At 41.0% G+C, this 15,601-nt stretch overlaps 1 protein-coding gene across 1 annotated transcript in view; it reads right to left on the bottom strand.

The window, feature by feature from the left end:
• Positions 1-304: 304 nt before the first annotated feature.
• The window catches only part of LOC134338907 (importin subunit alpha-7), an 85,045-nt gene continuing 69,748 nt past the window's right edge, over positions 305-15,601 (bottom strand). Inside the window, exons 13-14 of the mRNA XM_063035088.1 lie at positions 5,535-5,713; positions 305-5,441 (exon numbers count right to left, since the gene is read on the bottom strand). Of these exons, the coding sequence (XP_062891158.1) occupies positions 5,254-5,441; positions 5,535-5,713 (367 nt within the window). The 3' untranslated portion in view covers positions 305-5,253. The remainder of the gene's footprint in view (positions 5,442-5,534; positions 5,714-15,601) is intronic.

Raw genomic sequence — 15,601 nt, 5'->3', positions numbered from 1 at the left:
TAAAACTATTGAAAATCTTTTCTTTGTTCTTTTGTCAGTTAAATAAAGGTTCACATGAATTAACATATCACAGATTTTTGTTTTTATTGCATTTTGGAAAATATCCCAACTTTTCTGGAAATGGGGTTTGTACTTAGATAATAAAATTTATTTTGAACTTTGAATTGTCTGGTCGATTAAACACATATGTCAAATTATCCATTCTCAACCTAAATCTGTTGTAAATTCACAATGAATGAGCCGAAAGCAATATCCACTTCAGTTTGATGAGCAAAACCTTTTTGCAGCAAGAAACAAGATTTCCCTTTAGGTTAATTTCTTTACTAACGTTGTTATTTCAAGTGCAATAAATTGAAATGATACATTCACTTTGGTAAAATCTGAGCAAATGGTTGAATTTTGCAAACAATACCTTGCAAAGAATTAACAAGTTTAATAGTCTGTAGTAGGCAACACACAAATTGTAGATTTGAAACAAGATTTATTTTATAATTGTACATTTACAGAGGAACAAAACTTGGTAATGTGTGTGTGTATTCTTCATGTGCATTGTTACATGTAGTAAATGTTCCGCTGTGCTGTCATTTCACATATTCATACAGTCAAGTCCATCCACTGTCAAAAGCATTTTGGGTGGTGACACACACTCCCAGAATGAACTCATATGAAAAAGAAAACCAGGTTTATTTAAGTTTTGAAGAATATTAGTTTGGACACGGACATTAAATTTGCAAACATCTGTAGAAGATGAAGTAAAAAAATCTTGTCATAATATGTATCAAAATAAATAAATATTTCTTTTGGTTATGCATTTTTAGGGTGCATGTTCAAAAAAAAACAAAATTTTAAATCTGCTACATTTGTTTGCAAACTAGCAAATAAGATTCTGGCCATGGGCATACAGAGTTGGATTTTCTAGTTAGTGGTTAATAATCAATTATATTCCAAACCCGTGACTCAATGGACAAGTACACGTAACGTCAGTACTCCCCAATATTCATGTGACCCAAGTAATAGCTTTGTGGTTGTTAATTATAAAGAGCAGCATGTTTCCACATATCCATGAAAAGTTTACATTCAAGTAACTACATTTGTTCAAGACAAAAACACAAATCTTCATGGACTCGTGGTCAGATTGGCACTTGTGTGAACATACAACAGGAAGGAGTGCATTAACATTTTGATTAATTTTTTGTTCTGCAGAAAATCTCTGCTATGACTTTGCAAAGGAGGGGCGCAGGTGCCAAAAACTTCTGTAAACAAATGTCAGTTAAGTTTAAAATACAGAAGTTATCTTAGTTACAGCAGCTTAACTTTCGCTATTGTTGGCAGTGCTTGCCCTACAGTAGAATTCTCAGTAACAGTGTTTCAAATTATAACAGCTCTAATTAATACAAATGGAAACTTTCTCCCTGCCAAATTGCACATTTAAGCACTATACATTAAATTATATCTGTAGAAAAACTGTACAAAATCCTCTGGATAACAGATGCTTTATAATATTTTGATACATTGAAAGCAAGGATCCTGGTCAGAAGGCCTCAAACAAAAGTTTGCATAGTTGGAAAATGGAAGTTGTCGAATTTTTAATGACAATATTGCAATATCCATACTTTTTACATTGTGAAAATTTGCATATAGTATCCTTGAGGAAAATTATTTGCTGTTCTGGTGTCAGTTGGAAAAATTCAAAAGATTTTTGATTATAGATGCTACTGGTATATTGGTTAGTGAAGGATTCAGAACCAATTTATGTTATTGATAAACAAGAAATGGACATAGGAATACACCAAAATATGAAATACAATCGGGCCTCAACAACTTCACAGCTCTAATGCAGTCAGTATTCTCAAATCAAAATATTAATGGATATTCTAGCAAATGTAATGTTTCTGTTTTTATTAAATAATCAAAGTGTGACACGCAAGCCTAGAGTGCAGGTTTGATAAAAACAATTAAATCCCTCCATTGATATTTACGCTCCAAATACTTCCTTCTCCTTTATAAAATTTAAGCAGCTGAGATTACTTTGTGTAAGTAAATTATTTCTATGCCATCTTGCAGCCACTTCATACGAATACAAATTAAACTTCATATTGGTAACAGGGTTTAACATTGTCACTGATCAGCAATATTTTGAAATTTGAATGCTGTTCTCATCAACTGTCCACCAGCTAATTGAAACAAATTGTCTGTCAGCAACTCCACAAAGTCAGACCAATTACCAACACAATGTACTCTGATAACCACAGGTCTATAATTAAGTAAAAAGGAAATTCAGTAAAAAAAAATCAGGTTACAAGGACCAAAATGAGTAAATTCCAGCATTGGAAAGTTTTTCTATAATAAACATTGTATACCTTAAATGTGTTTGTTATGGTTCCAGAAGTGCAAAATATATCAGTTATCTAATAATTCCAAAATCATGCAGAAATGCTGAAAGAATCCTCAAGGATATATTTTTTTAAAAGTCCCAACTCTGCATATTAGTTTTCCATTTTCCATTGTTTTGTTTGCTCTTTCACAATGTCCACCAGACATTTCGTTGTCACTGAAGGTACAAAATGTAGATTCACTGATTCTAACCAACTGGAGAGGATAAACACCCTCCTCTCTCCCCAAAGTGAAAGATTGGCTCAATCAAAGGAAAATCTGCAAAGTTGCCAGATGCTGAAGGCCAAACAAGCATAATATTTACCAACTCAGCAAATGTTTTCAGGATTAATTTTAACATACTAGTAAAACTCAGTATGTAAAACAGGTAATCTTGAAGATTAAATTTTCTGTAGTATAATCATTATCCTACTGCAAAATTTTTGAAAATCCGGTTCTGAGCCCATTCCTATCCTGCTGATTACATAGACTCGGGAAAAATTGAAACTGTCTAGTCAGAAGCAATAGAAAGTGTAAGATTCAAACTTTCCATCCCCACACGCTGTCATTGAGTCAATGTTCAGCTTGTCCGTTAGTGACATGTAGAAGAACCAAGCCACCATAGTGGGATTTTATGGCAGGGTAAATATATTGTACTACATATCCAGTACCCTGATCGTTTACAGCTGATCTTCAGAAACTCCAAACAAAACTAACATGATCAATTTAAAATCCACTGAAAGACATTATAAATTGTAATTTCTGAAATGAATAATACCACTCAACCGGACATATAAGTACCAATTACACTCAAGCAAGATTCTAGTTCAGAGTGATTCCAATTCCTACATCTTTAATATCTGTGGAATCTGTCTACCCAATACAGCACAGTTAATCACAATGGCAGAGGTAGAGAAAAATGGCTTCACTGTTTGATGTTTTATAGAACAATAACTAAGATTCACATTTTATAGAATGAAGTCTCCCAGCATATTCTTTCATAATAACCTGTCTATCTGAATTATAGAAGCGATTTCCTCTAAAACTGTAGACGTTAAACTGTACTGAACTATATGCTGGTATATGCGTACAAATAATAGAAAATCTGTTAAAATATCGACAACTATTCCTTTGCCAAAGCACAAGGCTATCAGGTATTTTTTTGTTTAAAAATGACCTTGTGGAATATTAGCCTTCTTTCTCATAAATTGATGTGGATTTTATACTTGCTTTGAGTTTTTTCCTCATCATAGCCCAGCAATTAAATTGCCCAATGAATGATAACATGTGACTGTAGCACTCACCCAAGACTGAATTCAATTGTTTTTCAATTCATCTTGGATATAGACCCCTTTAAAATCAGAATGAAAAGCTCCACCTTACCTCTACTTAAAAACTAATTTAACAGTAAATAGAATCTAATATCACATGGAAGATGGTTTGGTTTAACCCATAGTATCTCTCCTGCCAAGGGCCTCAGGCAAACATCCAGAGATAAATCTGGTGTTTGAGGGAGTGAGTGAAGTGCAAATAATACAGATGCTTCAGCAAAAATGCATGTGACCTCCCAAAGGAAAAGATGATAAAAATGGTAGATGATTAGAAATACTGTACATAGCAGATTGACATAAACCAGGAATTTAGATATTCAAGAGGTAGTTGCTGAGAAAACAGAAGCAAGGTTTTAAAACTTGGCATCTAAATGATCATGGCCATGATAGATTTATATTAGATGCATGGCGTGGGATAGAATTAGTTATTTCAAATGCAACATGTTAAATAATGGCTGACGTTAACAGTACTGCATTGTACACTCAATTCCTCCAGAGATCAAGTCTGTATACTTTTAAATAGATGAAACAGCTGTTCCAGCTGGCAAGGTCAGATACTTCAATCCTCATAAACATAGCAAACAATTTCTAGTTTATCCCTAACTACATTATCAGCTCACACCAAAAGATGTATCTTGCATTTCCAAATCATTACCAAAAGTTATAACACCCTTTTTGTCCACAGAGGAAAAAATGTACAAATCAAATCTGAATGTTAAATTAATCCATAATCAAACAAACTATTTTTAAACACTTAAATAGCTCTATCTGTGGAAAATACATATTTAACCTACTCAAAATATCAAAAATGCCAATTCTGAATCATTGTTGGTTTCCAAATATACTGCTCTTAACTTTCCAGTCAGAATCTTGGCTCCACCCTTGATTAATGTTAACTGCATCCAAGCAAATGATTATTTCATTAAAACTGCAAGTTCACCACACTGAGAATCCGGACAAGCCTGTACTTGCTCACTATTATGCAGATATTCACTTTAGACCCTCTTCACTGTCTCTTACCGGCCACTCCCAGCAAACAAAAAAAATTGCAAGCAAAAATCCAAAGGATTTTTTTAAAACACTTACATTTTTTAACCATCTAATTGTTCAAATGGCATGTTTACCCAACTAAGGTAGTAATCATTCATAAGCACTCTACAAAAACTTATGAATTTCACAATTATATCAAATGAAGTTTGGTGCTTTTACTCAAAAGCATTTAATTTAGCCCAATTCAAATATCTACTGGATTTTGACCTGTTTTATTTCTGGGAGGATTGCATTTTACTGATGCACGAGGTACGTTGCACACACTGGAAAATAATTGTTTAATGCAACAGCAATTAAAGAAAGAGAAAGTGCAACAATTACCCCACAACACCCACCACTCAAACAAAATAAAGGATACAATATTTTGTTCCTAATTCATTTTTCTCTTCAGACACTTTTTCTGATTATCTCTCAAGTCAACTTAACATGTGGTGGTGGTTTGGACAGGGTGGGGGAAGCGAGGAGGTGAGTGGGGCAGAGGAGTACTTTGCCGAACACTTTACAATTGGAAACCCTCCATGGGCACCTCCTGTTGCTGAAAAAGAAACTGCTGTGCATTTTCATCCACTTGTGGAGTGATGCTACTGTCTTCTTCTTCCACACCAAAGTGATGTTCAATGAGATCAAATGCCTTCTGATAGATTTCCTGATTCTCGTGACTCTGCAAAAATTCTATTTTATCCAGTCCTAGGATTAAGAATTACGACATTTATTATAGTCCTTTTGTAAACAACATTATAATTTGAATGGAAAAAAAGCAATTGTTAATTCTCCTCCTACCATAGGCTTCTTCAATAAGGCCACAATACGGATTGACCCCTGTCCCATTTTGTTTTGCTTCCTGCTCTCCAAGTCTTAAGATATTCTCCAGCCCATTCAGAGCAACTTGAACTATTTTTGAGTCCATGACGGTCAGTAGATCACACAAAGGTTTAATGCAACCCAAGTTTACAAGGTACCTTTAAAATGAAGAAAACAAACAAAAATATAAGGTCAATGTAATCAAAAGCTGACTTCTGTTTCATTATAATGGACCAAGTTCTGGTGTCTCCAAATGAAGTTGGTTTGGATGTGTATTAAATTGAGTAGAAAAATAGCCTTTTCAGTTTTTAAATCAGAATCACATCACCAGAACAGGCCCTTCACCCACCGTCCATGCTGACCAAGGTGCCTTCTTGTTAGTCCCACCTGTTTGCATTTGTTGCGTTATCTGCTAAACCTTTCCATCAATAACCTGTTTAAATGTTATAATTGTACCCACCTCTACAACTTCCTTTGGCAGCTCATTCTATATCCCACAACACTCTGTGTGGTAAAACATGTCTCTCCGATCTCCTTTAAATCTTTCCACTCTCACATTAAACCTGTGCCAATAAATCTTCCCACTCTCAGCTTAAACCTGTGCCTTCCAGTTTTAGACTCCCCTACTTTGTTCCCTATCCACCACACTGCCAACTGTGGTGTTATTCACAAACTTACTAACTACGTCACTTATGTTCTCAGCAAAATCACCAAGACAAGCGAGAGCAAAATCACCAAGACAAGCGAGAGCAAACCCAGCACGTAATATTACTCCTTCTACAATTACTCACTCTGGCTCCCATGTGATCCAATCTTCCAGATGAGCCTTTCATTTAGATCATTATCTAAAGCATTGCTAAAGTCCACATAGACTACGTCTGCTTCCCTACACTCATCAGTCCTCATGGTGACCTCTTCAAAAAAAATTTATATGTGAGATACGAGTTTCCCCATATAAAGCTGGGCTGGTAGTCCTAGAATTATCAAGTACAAGTAGATGTTGTCTGTCAGAATCCCTTGCAGTAACTTCCCCACCAATGACATTAAGTTCACCATCATGTAGTGCCCTGGTTTGCCCTCTCAGCCATTCTTAAAGGCAGAACATGATCATGAACTGGAGAATGTTCAGGGAGGCTGTTACCGATGGGAACCATGTTAACGTTGATGAATAGGTGGATCCTGTGATCGGCTACATGGAGAGGTGTACGGAGAATGTTACCGTCATGAAACACATCCAGCTGAGGCAAATCAGAAGCTATGGCTTACTGTAGAGGTCTGGGCCAGGCTGAGGGATCATCATGCTGCTTTTAGATCGAGCGATGAGACAGGTGGCAAGGAAGCAAGAACTATGCTTACCCACTCCATCAGGAAGGCAAAATGGGAGCATTCTCAAAGGATTTGCAGTCACTTCTGTGACACCAAAGACATGAAGCACACGTGGCAGGAAATTCAAAGGATTACAGACTACAACTAACCTGTACGTCAGCTTCACTCCCTGAGAGAGGCTGAATGTCTTCTATGCCCAGTTTGAAGCACAGAACAAAGTGCTGGCGAAGAAGGCACCCCTCATGCCCAGGTGAGCAGACCCTCTGCCTGGCTGAAGCTGAAGTGAGGAAGACGCTGGCCAGAGTCAACCCATGCAAAGCTATGGGGCCCAATAACACAGCAGGTTGGGTTCAGAAAGACTGCGCAGCCCAGCCGACAGAGGTGCTGATGGATATATTCAACACCTCTAAAGAACAATTCATTGTCCTAGCAACACACATAAAAGTTGCTGGTGAACGCAGCAGGCCAGGCAGCATCTCTAGGAAGAGGTGCAGTCGACGTTTCAGGCCGAGACCTTTCGTCAGGACTAACTGAAGGAAGAGTGAGTAAGGGATTTGAAAGTTGGAGGGGGAGGAGGAGATCCAAAATGATAGGAGAAGACAGGAGGGGGAGGGATGGAGCCAAGAGCTGGACAGATCCTGTGGCATTAACATCAACCATTATGAAATGCTTTGAGCAGCTGGTCATAGAAAAATTAAAACCTTTCTCCTGGCTACACTGGGCCCTTTCCAGTTCACTTATTGCTCAAATCGATCCACTGATGATGCAATAGCCCCTTCCCTCCACTCTACCCTATCTCACCTGGAAAATGGGGTCTCATATGCCAGACTGCTGTTTATAACCAGTTTGGCATTCAACACCATCAGACCCCAGAAACTGGTAGGGAAACTGTCCTCGCTGGGGCTCAACACCTCCCTCTATAATTGGATACTGGACTTCTTAACAGTAAGGCCACAGTCAGTCCATGTGTGAAGCAATGTCTCTTGTTCCATTACACTTAGCACTGGTGCTCCCCAAGGCTGTGTGCTCAGCCCTCTGCTGACATATGACTGTGTTGTTCGGATTGTGCCTTATCAAGAATGATGACAAGACTGAGTACAGAGAGGAAGTGGAGCGGCTGGTGGATTGGTCCGAGAAGAACAGCCCAAGTTTGAACCTGGAGAAGACAAAAGAAATCATTGTGGACTTCACGAAGGTGCAAACCATCCCCCTCTGCGAATACATGGTTCCTCCACAGACAGAGCTAAGTGCACCAAGTTCCTGGGAGATCCCATCATGGATGACATCACCTGGTCCCTTAATATCACCTCCCTGAAGAAGGCACAGCAGTGTCTCCACTTCCTAAGAAGATTGAAGCAAGCAAGACTCCCACTCCCCCCCTCCATCTTAACTGCATTTTACAAGAGCACCATTGAGAGCATCCTGACATCTGGTATGGGAGCAGTCGAACACCACACCAGAAGTCCCCACAAAGGACTGAGAGAACAGCTGAGAGGATCATAGGAGTCTCCCTAACATCCACAGGGGACATTTATCAGGAACACCGCATACACAGGGCTCTTAATATTATTACCCACCCATCCATCCAGCATCTTCTTTGACTTTCTACCATCAGGCAGCAGACTACGATACATAAAAACAAGAATGGTCAGGATGAGAAACAGTTTCTTCCTTCAGGCCATTAGGCTTCTGATCTCCCAGCTGCATTGTATTTGAGGTGTCACTGGTTAATCTGTTCGGTACCTTACAATAATAATGCACCTTAGTTTGTTATTTATGTGTGATTCATCTGTAGATTTTATCCTTACCTTCATAACACATGTGTTATGTGCCTTACGCCCTGGTTCGAAGAAACATTGTCCTGTTTCTATATACGTTATACAGTTGTATACATTCTATACAAGTATATAGTTAAATGATAGTAAACTTCATTTAATTTGACTTGAGCCAGCCTTCAGTCTTACAGTACTTTACCCATGGTTATTAACAATTAAAAAAGTCTCTACAATTTATTCCCTGCTTCCCACAACACCCTTGAACACACATGGTCAGCTCACAGAGATTCATCCACCTTTCTGCTTCACATCACCAGCATCTCTTGTATTATTATTCTCTTCCTGAGCGATGCATTTCCAATGATTAATTACATTGGTACTTAGCAGAATAAAAGAGTTTATCTGAATCTTATTGTGTCTTGCTTTGCAGTTTCACTTTGCCTTGCATTCAAATGTAACTGTAGATGTTTCTCGCTTATACACAATGCAAGAAGCATCAGGAACAAAGGTGATGAACTGAGAGTTTGGATGCATACATGGTATTATGATATAGTGGCCATTACAGAGACTTGGCTGACACCAGGGCAGGAATGGATTCTCAATATTCCTGGATTTCAGTGCTTCAAAAAGGGATAGAGAGGGGGGAAAGGGGAGGAGGGGTGGCATTAGGAGGCAGATTTTGGAAAGGTGCAAAAATAACAGGGTTGTTTTCATGGGTGACTTTAACTTCCTTAATATTGATTGGCACCTGATTAGTTCCAATGGTTTAGACGGGGCAGAGTTTGTTAGTGTGTCCAGGACGGATTTCTGTCACAGTACATTGACAGGCCGACTTCAGGGAAATGCCATACTAGATCTAGTATTAGGTAACGAACCAGGTCAGGTCACAGATCTCTCAGTGGGTGAGCATCTGGGAGACAGTGACCACCGCTCCCTGGCCTTTAGCATTATCATGGAAAAGGATAGAATCAGAGAGAACAGGAAAATTTTTAATTGGAGAAGGGTAAATTATGAGGCTATAAGGCTAGAACTTGCCGGTGTGAATTGGGATGATGTTTTTGCAGGGAAATGTACTATAGACATGTGGTCGATGTTTAGGGATCTCTTGCAGGGTGTTAGGGATAAATTTGTCCCGGTGAGGAAGATAAAGAATGGTAGGGTGAAGGAACCACGGGTGACAAATGAAGTGGAAAATCTAGTCAGGTGAAAGAAGGCAGCATAAATGAGGTTTAGGAAGCAAGGATCAGATGGGTCTATTGAGGAATATAGGGTAGCAAGAAAGGAGCTTAAGAAGGGGCTGAGGAGAGCAAGAAGGGGGCATGAGAAGGCCTTGGCGAGTAGGGTAAAGGAAAACCCCAAGACATTCTTCAATTATGTGAAGAACAAAAGAATGACAGGAGTGAAGGTAGGACTGATTAGAGATAAAGGTGGGAGGATGTGCCTGGAGGCTGTGGAAGTGAGCGAGGCCCTCAGTGAATACTTCTCCTCGGTATTCACCAATGAGAGGGAACTTGTTGATGGTGAGGACAATATGAGTGAGGTTGATGTTCTGGAGCATGTTGATATTAAGGGAGAGGAGGTGTTGGAGTTGTTAAAATACACTAGGACGGATAAGTCCCCGGCAGAAAATTCCCCAGGCTGCTCCACGAGGCGAGGGAAGAGATTGCTGAGCCTCTGGCTAGGATCTTTATGTCCTCGCCGTCCACAGGAGTGGTACTAGAGGATTGGAGGGAGGCAAATGTCCCCTTGTTCAAAAAAGATAGTAGGGATAGTCCAGGTAATTATAGACCAGTCTGTAGTGGGAAAGCTGCTGGAAAAGATTCTTAGAGATAGGATCTATGGGCATTTAGTGAATCATGGTCTGATCAGGGACAGTCAGCATGGCTTTGTGAAGGGCAGATCATGTCTAACAAGCCTGACAGAGTTCTTTGAGGAGGTGACCAGGCATATAGATGAAGGTAGTGCAGTGGATGTGATCTACATGGATTTTAGTAAGGCATTTGACAAGGTTCCACATGGTAGGCTTATTCAAAAAGTCAGAAGGCATGGCATCCAGGAAAGTTTGGCCGAGTGGATTCAGAATTGGCTTGCCTGCAGAAAGCAGAGGGTCGTGGTGGAGGGAGTACATTAGGATTGGAGGGTTGTGACTAGTGGTGTCCCACAAAAATCGGTTCTGGGACCTCTAATTTTCGTGACTTTTATTAACACCCTGGATGTGGGGGTAGAAGGGTGGGTTGGCAAGTTTGCAGACGACGCAAAGGTTGGTGGTATTGTGGATAGCGTAGAAGATTGTTCAAGATTGCAGAGAGACATTGATAGGATGCAGAAGTGGGCTGAAAAGTGGCAGATGGAGTTCAACCTGGAGAAGTGTGAGCTGGTACACTTTGGAAGGACAAACTCCAAGGCAGAGTACAAAGTAAATGGTAGGATACTTGGTAGTGTGGAGGAGCAGAGGGATCTGGGGGTACATATCCACAGATCCCTGAAAGTTGCCTCACAGGTAGACAGGGTAGTTAAGAAAGCTTATGGTGTGTTAGCTTTCATAAGTAGAGGGACAGAGTTTAAGAGTTGCGAGGTAATGATGCAGCTCTATAAAACTCTGGTTAGGCCACACTTGGAGTACTGTGTCTAGTTCTGGTCGCCTCACTATAGGAAAGAAGTGGAAGCATTAGAAAGGGTACAGAGGAGATTTACCAGGATGCTGCCTGGTTTAGAGAGTATGCATTATGATCAGAGATTAAGGGAGCCAGGGCTTTACTCTTTGGAGAGGAGGAGGATGAGAGGAGATATTATAGAGATATACAAGATATTAAGAGGAATAGATAGAGAGGACAGCCAGCGCCTCTTCCCCAGGGCACCACTGCTCAATACAAGAGGACGTGGCTTTAAGGTAAGGGGTGGGAAGTTCAAGGGGGATATTAGAGGAAGGTTTTTTTACTCAGAGAGGTTGGTGCATGAGTCAGTGGTGGAGGCAGATACACTAGTGAAGTTTAAGAGACTACTAAACAGGTACATGGAGGAATTTAAGGTGGGGGGTTATATGGGAGGCAGAGTTTAAGGGTCGGCACAACATTGTGGGCCGAAGGGCCTGTACTGTGCTGTACTATTCTATGTTCTATTATCTCTAATGAGTGCATTTCCCTCCCACTCTACCCTAAAAAACTGAAATTTTTTTGCATTAATAGAAACAATCTGAAAATAGGCAAGCAACAAAGTTTAAGAAATTGCTTGTGTCCACTACAAGTAACGAGAAGCACGCAGGCGCAGTAGCTTGTCATTGTGCAAGGCCGCTGAGATGATTTAAAAAGTGAGGAGTTTCTTTCAGCAGGAGGTTTGATTGGGAGAAGTGTGCAGATGAGTAGCTTGTCATCGCACAAGGCTGCCGAGAAGGCTCGGGATAAAAGGGAGACAACTGCCTTGCAGAGCAGTCATCCGAGTCGCATGAGTCGGAGTAGTAGGACTTTGGCTCATCGGGGCTTCGGCGAGGACAGGCCTAGGCAGGGTAGGGAGGTAAGTTACTTTCATACCTCTGTTTTCCTCTAACTTAATAGTGGATATGACTGTCAGTTTTCTGCTCTGGGTGTCAATCGTGGGATATCTGGGAGACTTCCAGCCTCCCTGATGGCCACATCTGTGCCAGATGCATTGAGCTGTAGCTTCTTAGAGACTGAGTTAGGGAAATGGAGCTGCAGCTCAGTGACCTTCGGTTTGTTAGGGAAAGTGAGGAGGTGGTCAATAGGAACTACAGGCAGGTAGTCACGCTGGGGCCATGGGAGACAGATAAGCGGGTGACTGTCATGAGAGGGAGGGGAGAGTGTCAGGTAGTGGAGAGCACCCTGTGGCCATCCCCCTTAACAATAAGAACTCAATTTTGAGTACTGCTGGGGGGGCGGTACTTACCTGGGAGAAACAACAGTAGCCGTGCCTCTGATTCTGGCCTGTGGCTCAGGAGGGTAGGGAATGGAAGAGGATGGCAGCAGTAATAGTTAGAGGGACAGGTAGGCAACTCTGTGGGAGTGAAAAAGAAACACGGATGGTAATTTGCCACCCAAGTACCAGGGTTCGTGATGTTTCTGAACGTGTCCACAATATCCTGAAATGGGAGGGTAAGCAGCCAGAGGTCATGGTACACATTGGTACCAACAACGTAGGGAGCAGGTCTTGAAAGCAGAGTTACAAAGGAAGTTGACAAGCAGGACTTCAAGGGTAGTAACCTCAGGATTGTTGCCTGTGCCATGCAACAGTGAACAGCGGGGAGGTTTGCTAATGCTATTGGGGAAGGTTAAAAATACATTTGCAGGGGGTTAGGAACAAAGTGAAGAGGCAGAGGATGGTGCAGTTGGTGCACAAGGAGCGATGGCTAGTAGGGAGTTTGTGAGGAAGGATAGGCAGATGATAAAGCAAAGATGCACTCAGCCTGATGGTTTGAATCACAATCTTTTGCATCACAACCTGGTACTCCAGCTGCAGTGCTGTCGACAAAAAAGCCTTGCAGAGGGTGGTTAGGGGAGCAGAGAAGGTTATTGGGGTCTCCCTACCTTCTGTCCAAGACCTCTTTCAGAGTCGATGCCTCCAGAAGACACGGTACATCATTAAAGACCCCTCACACCCTCTCCATGAACTGTTTGTTCTTCTGCCATCAGGCAAACGTTACAGGAGCATCAAAACTAAAACCACAAGGCTACTAAACAGCTTCCTCCCACAGGCAGTCAGACTGCTAAATAGCTGCTCCACCTGACTCTGCTTTGGACACTTTTAACTTGCACAGGACACTTATAACTGATTTTAACTGACATGTGGCTGTTGTGTTTTACTATTTATTGTTAAGTTTATTATTCAGTGTTGTGTTTGTTATGTTATGATTGCACTGCCCCTGAGAAACGCTGTCTCATTCTGCCCTGCAGAGCTGATGTATGGTTAGAATGACAATAAAGTTTTTTGAATCTTTTTTTTTGAAATGTGTCTGTTTTAATGTAAGGAGTATCATAAACAAGGTGAATGAACTTAGAGCATGGATTAATACATGTAACTATGATGTTGTGGCCATTACAGAGACTTGGATGTCTCAGGGGCAGGAATGGCTACTGAGTGTGCCGGGCTTTAGATGTTTCTCAAAGGACAGAGAGGGAGGCAAAAGAGGTGGAGGTGTGGCATTGCTAATCAGGGATAGCATAAAGGCTGCAGCAAAGGAGGAAGTCATGGAGGGATTATCTACTGAGTCAGTGTGGGTGGAAGTTGGAAATAGGAAGAGGATTATAACTCTCCTGGGTGTTTTTTTATAGACCCCATAGTAACAGGAATACCGAGGAGCAGATAGGGAGTCAGGTTCTAGAATGGTGCAATAATAAGATATTTGTGGTGGGAGATTTTAAACTTTCCTAATATTGATTGGCATCTCCTTAGTGCAAGGGGTTCAGATGGGGTGGAGTTTGTTAGATGTGTTCAGGAAGGTTTCTTGACGCAATATGTAGATAAGCCAATTAAAGGAGAAGCTATACTTGATCTGGTATTGGGAAATGAAGTTGGTCAGGTATCAGCTCTCTCGTTGTGAGAGCATTTTGGAGGTAGGTATCACAACTCTATCTCTTTACCATAGCACTGCAGAGGGACAGGAGCAGACAATTTAAGAAAATAATTAATTGGGGTCGGGGGAAATATGATACTATTAGGCAGGAACTTGGGAACATAAATTGAGAGCAGATGTTCTCAGGGAAATGTGCAGCAGAAATGTGGCAAATGTTCAGGGAACATTCTGCATAGACATGTTTCATTGAGGCAGGGAAAGAATAGCAGGGTAAAAGAACCATGGTGTACAAAGGATGTAGAAAATCTAGTTAGGAAGAAAATTGTAGAACAGTGAATCATACTTCAGTGGTGGACAAGTTTTGAAGAAGGTGCTGAGAGGCAGGATTTATGAGCACTTGGAGAGACATAATCCAATTAGAGATAGTCAGCAGGTCGTGCCTTACAAGCCTGATTGAATTCTTTGAGGATGTAACAAAACACATTGATGAAGGTAGAGCAGTGGATGTAGTGTATATGGATTTCAGTAAGGCATTTGATAAGATTCCCCATGCAGAACTCATTCACAAAGTAAGGAAGCACGGGATCCAAGGAGACCTTGCTTTGTGGATCCAGAACTGGCTTGCTCACAAAGGCAAAGGGTGGTTGTAGACGGTTTGTATTCTACATGGAGGTCGGTGACCAGTGGTGTTCCACAAGGATCTGCTCTGGGACCCCTCTGCTTTGTGATTTTTATAACTGACCTGGATGGAGAAGTAGAAGGGTGGGTTAGTTAGTTTGCCGATGACACAATGGTTAGCTATGTTGTGGATAGTCTGGAGGGTTGTCAGAGGTTACAGCGCAACTTTGATAGGGTGCAGAACTGGGCTGAGAAGTGGCAGACGGAGTTCAACCCAGGTAAGTGTGAAGTGGTTCATTTTGGTAGGTCGAATTTGAAGACAGGATATAGTATTAATGGTAAGACCCTTGGCAGTGTAGAGGATCAGAGAGATCTTGGGGTCCATGATTGCTGCTGCCCAGGTTGAGAGTGTTGTTAAGAAGGTGAATGGTGGGTTGGCATTCATCAACCATGGGATCGAGTTCAAGAGCCATGAAGTAATGTTACAGCTGTATAAGACTTTGGTCTTCTGCTTGTCTGTACTAAAGGGACATCCTTCTGTTCTTAGCAGAGATTTTGGCATCCATGTCTATCGATACTTCAAAACTACTGAACAAGTTGATAGGGTGGTTAAGACATATAGTGTGCTTGCCTTCGTTAGTCATGGCATTGAGTTCAAGAGCCATGAAGTAATGTTATAACTCTATAAAACTATGGTTAGACCACACTTGGAGTATTGTGTTTAGTTCTAGTCGCCTCTCTATAGGAAGGTTGTGGAAGCTTTAGAGAGGCTGCAGTGGAGATTTACTAGGATGCGCCTGGAC

Source organism: Mobula hypostoma, chromosome 28 (genome assembly GCF_963921235.1).
Source record: "Mobula hypostoma chromosome 28, sMobHyp1.1, whole genome shotgun sequence".
NCBI classification, from domain to species: domain Eukaryota; kingdom Metazoa; phylum Chordata; class Chondrichthyes; order Myliobatiformes; family Myliobatidae; genus Mobula; species Mobula hypostoma.
This window is presented reverse-complemented; position numbering and strand designations above follow the sequence as displayed.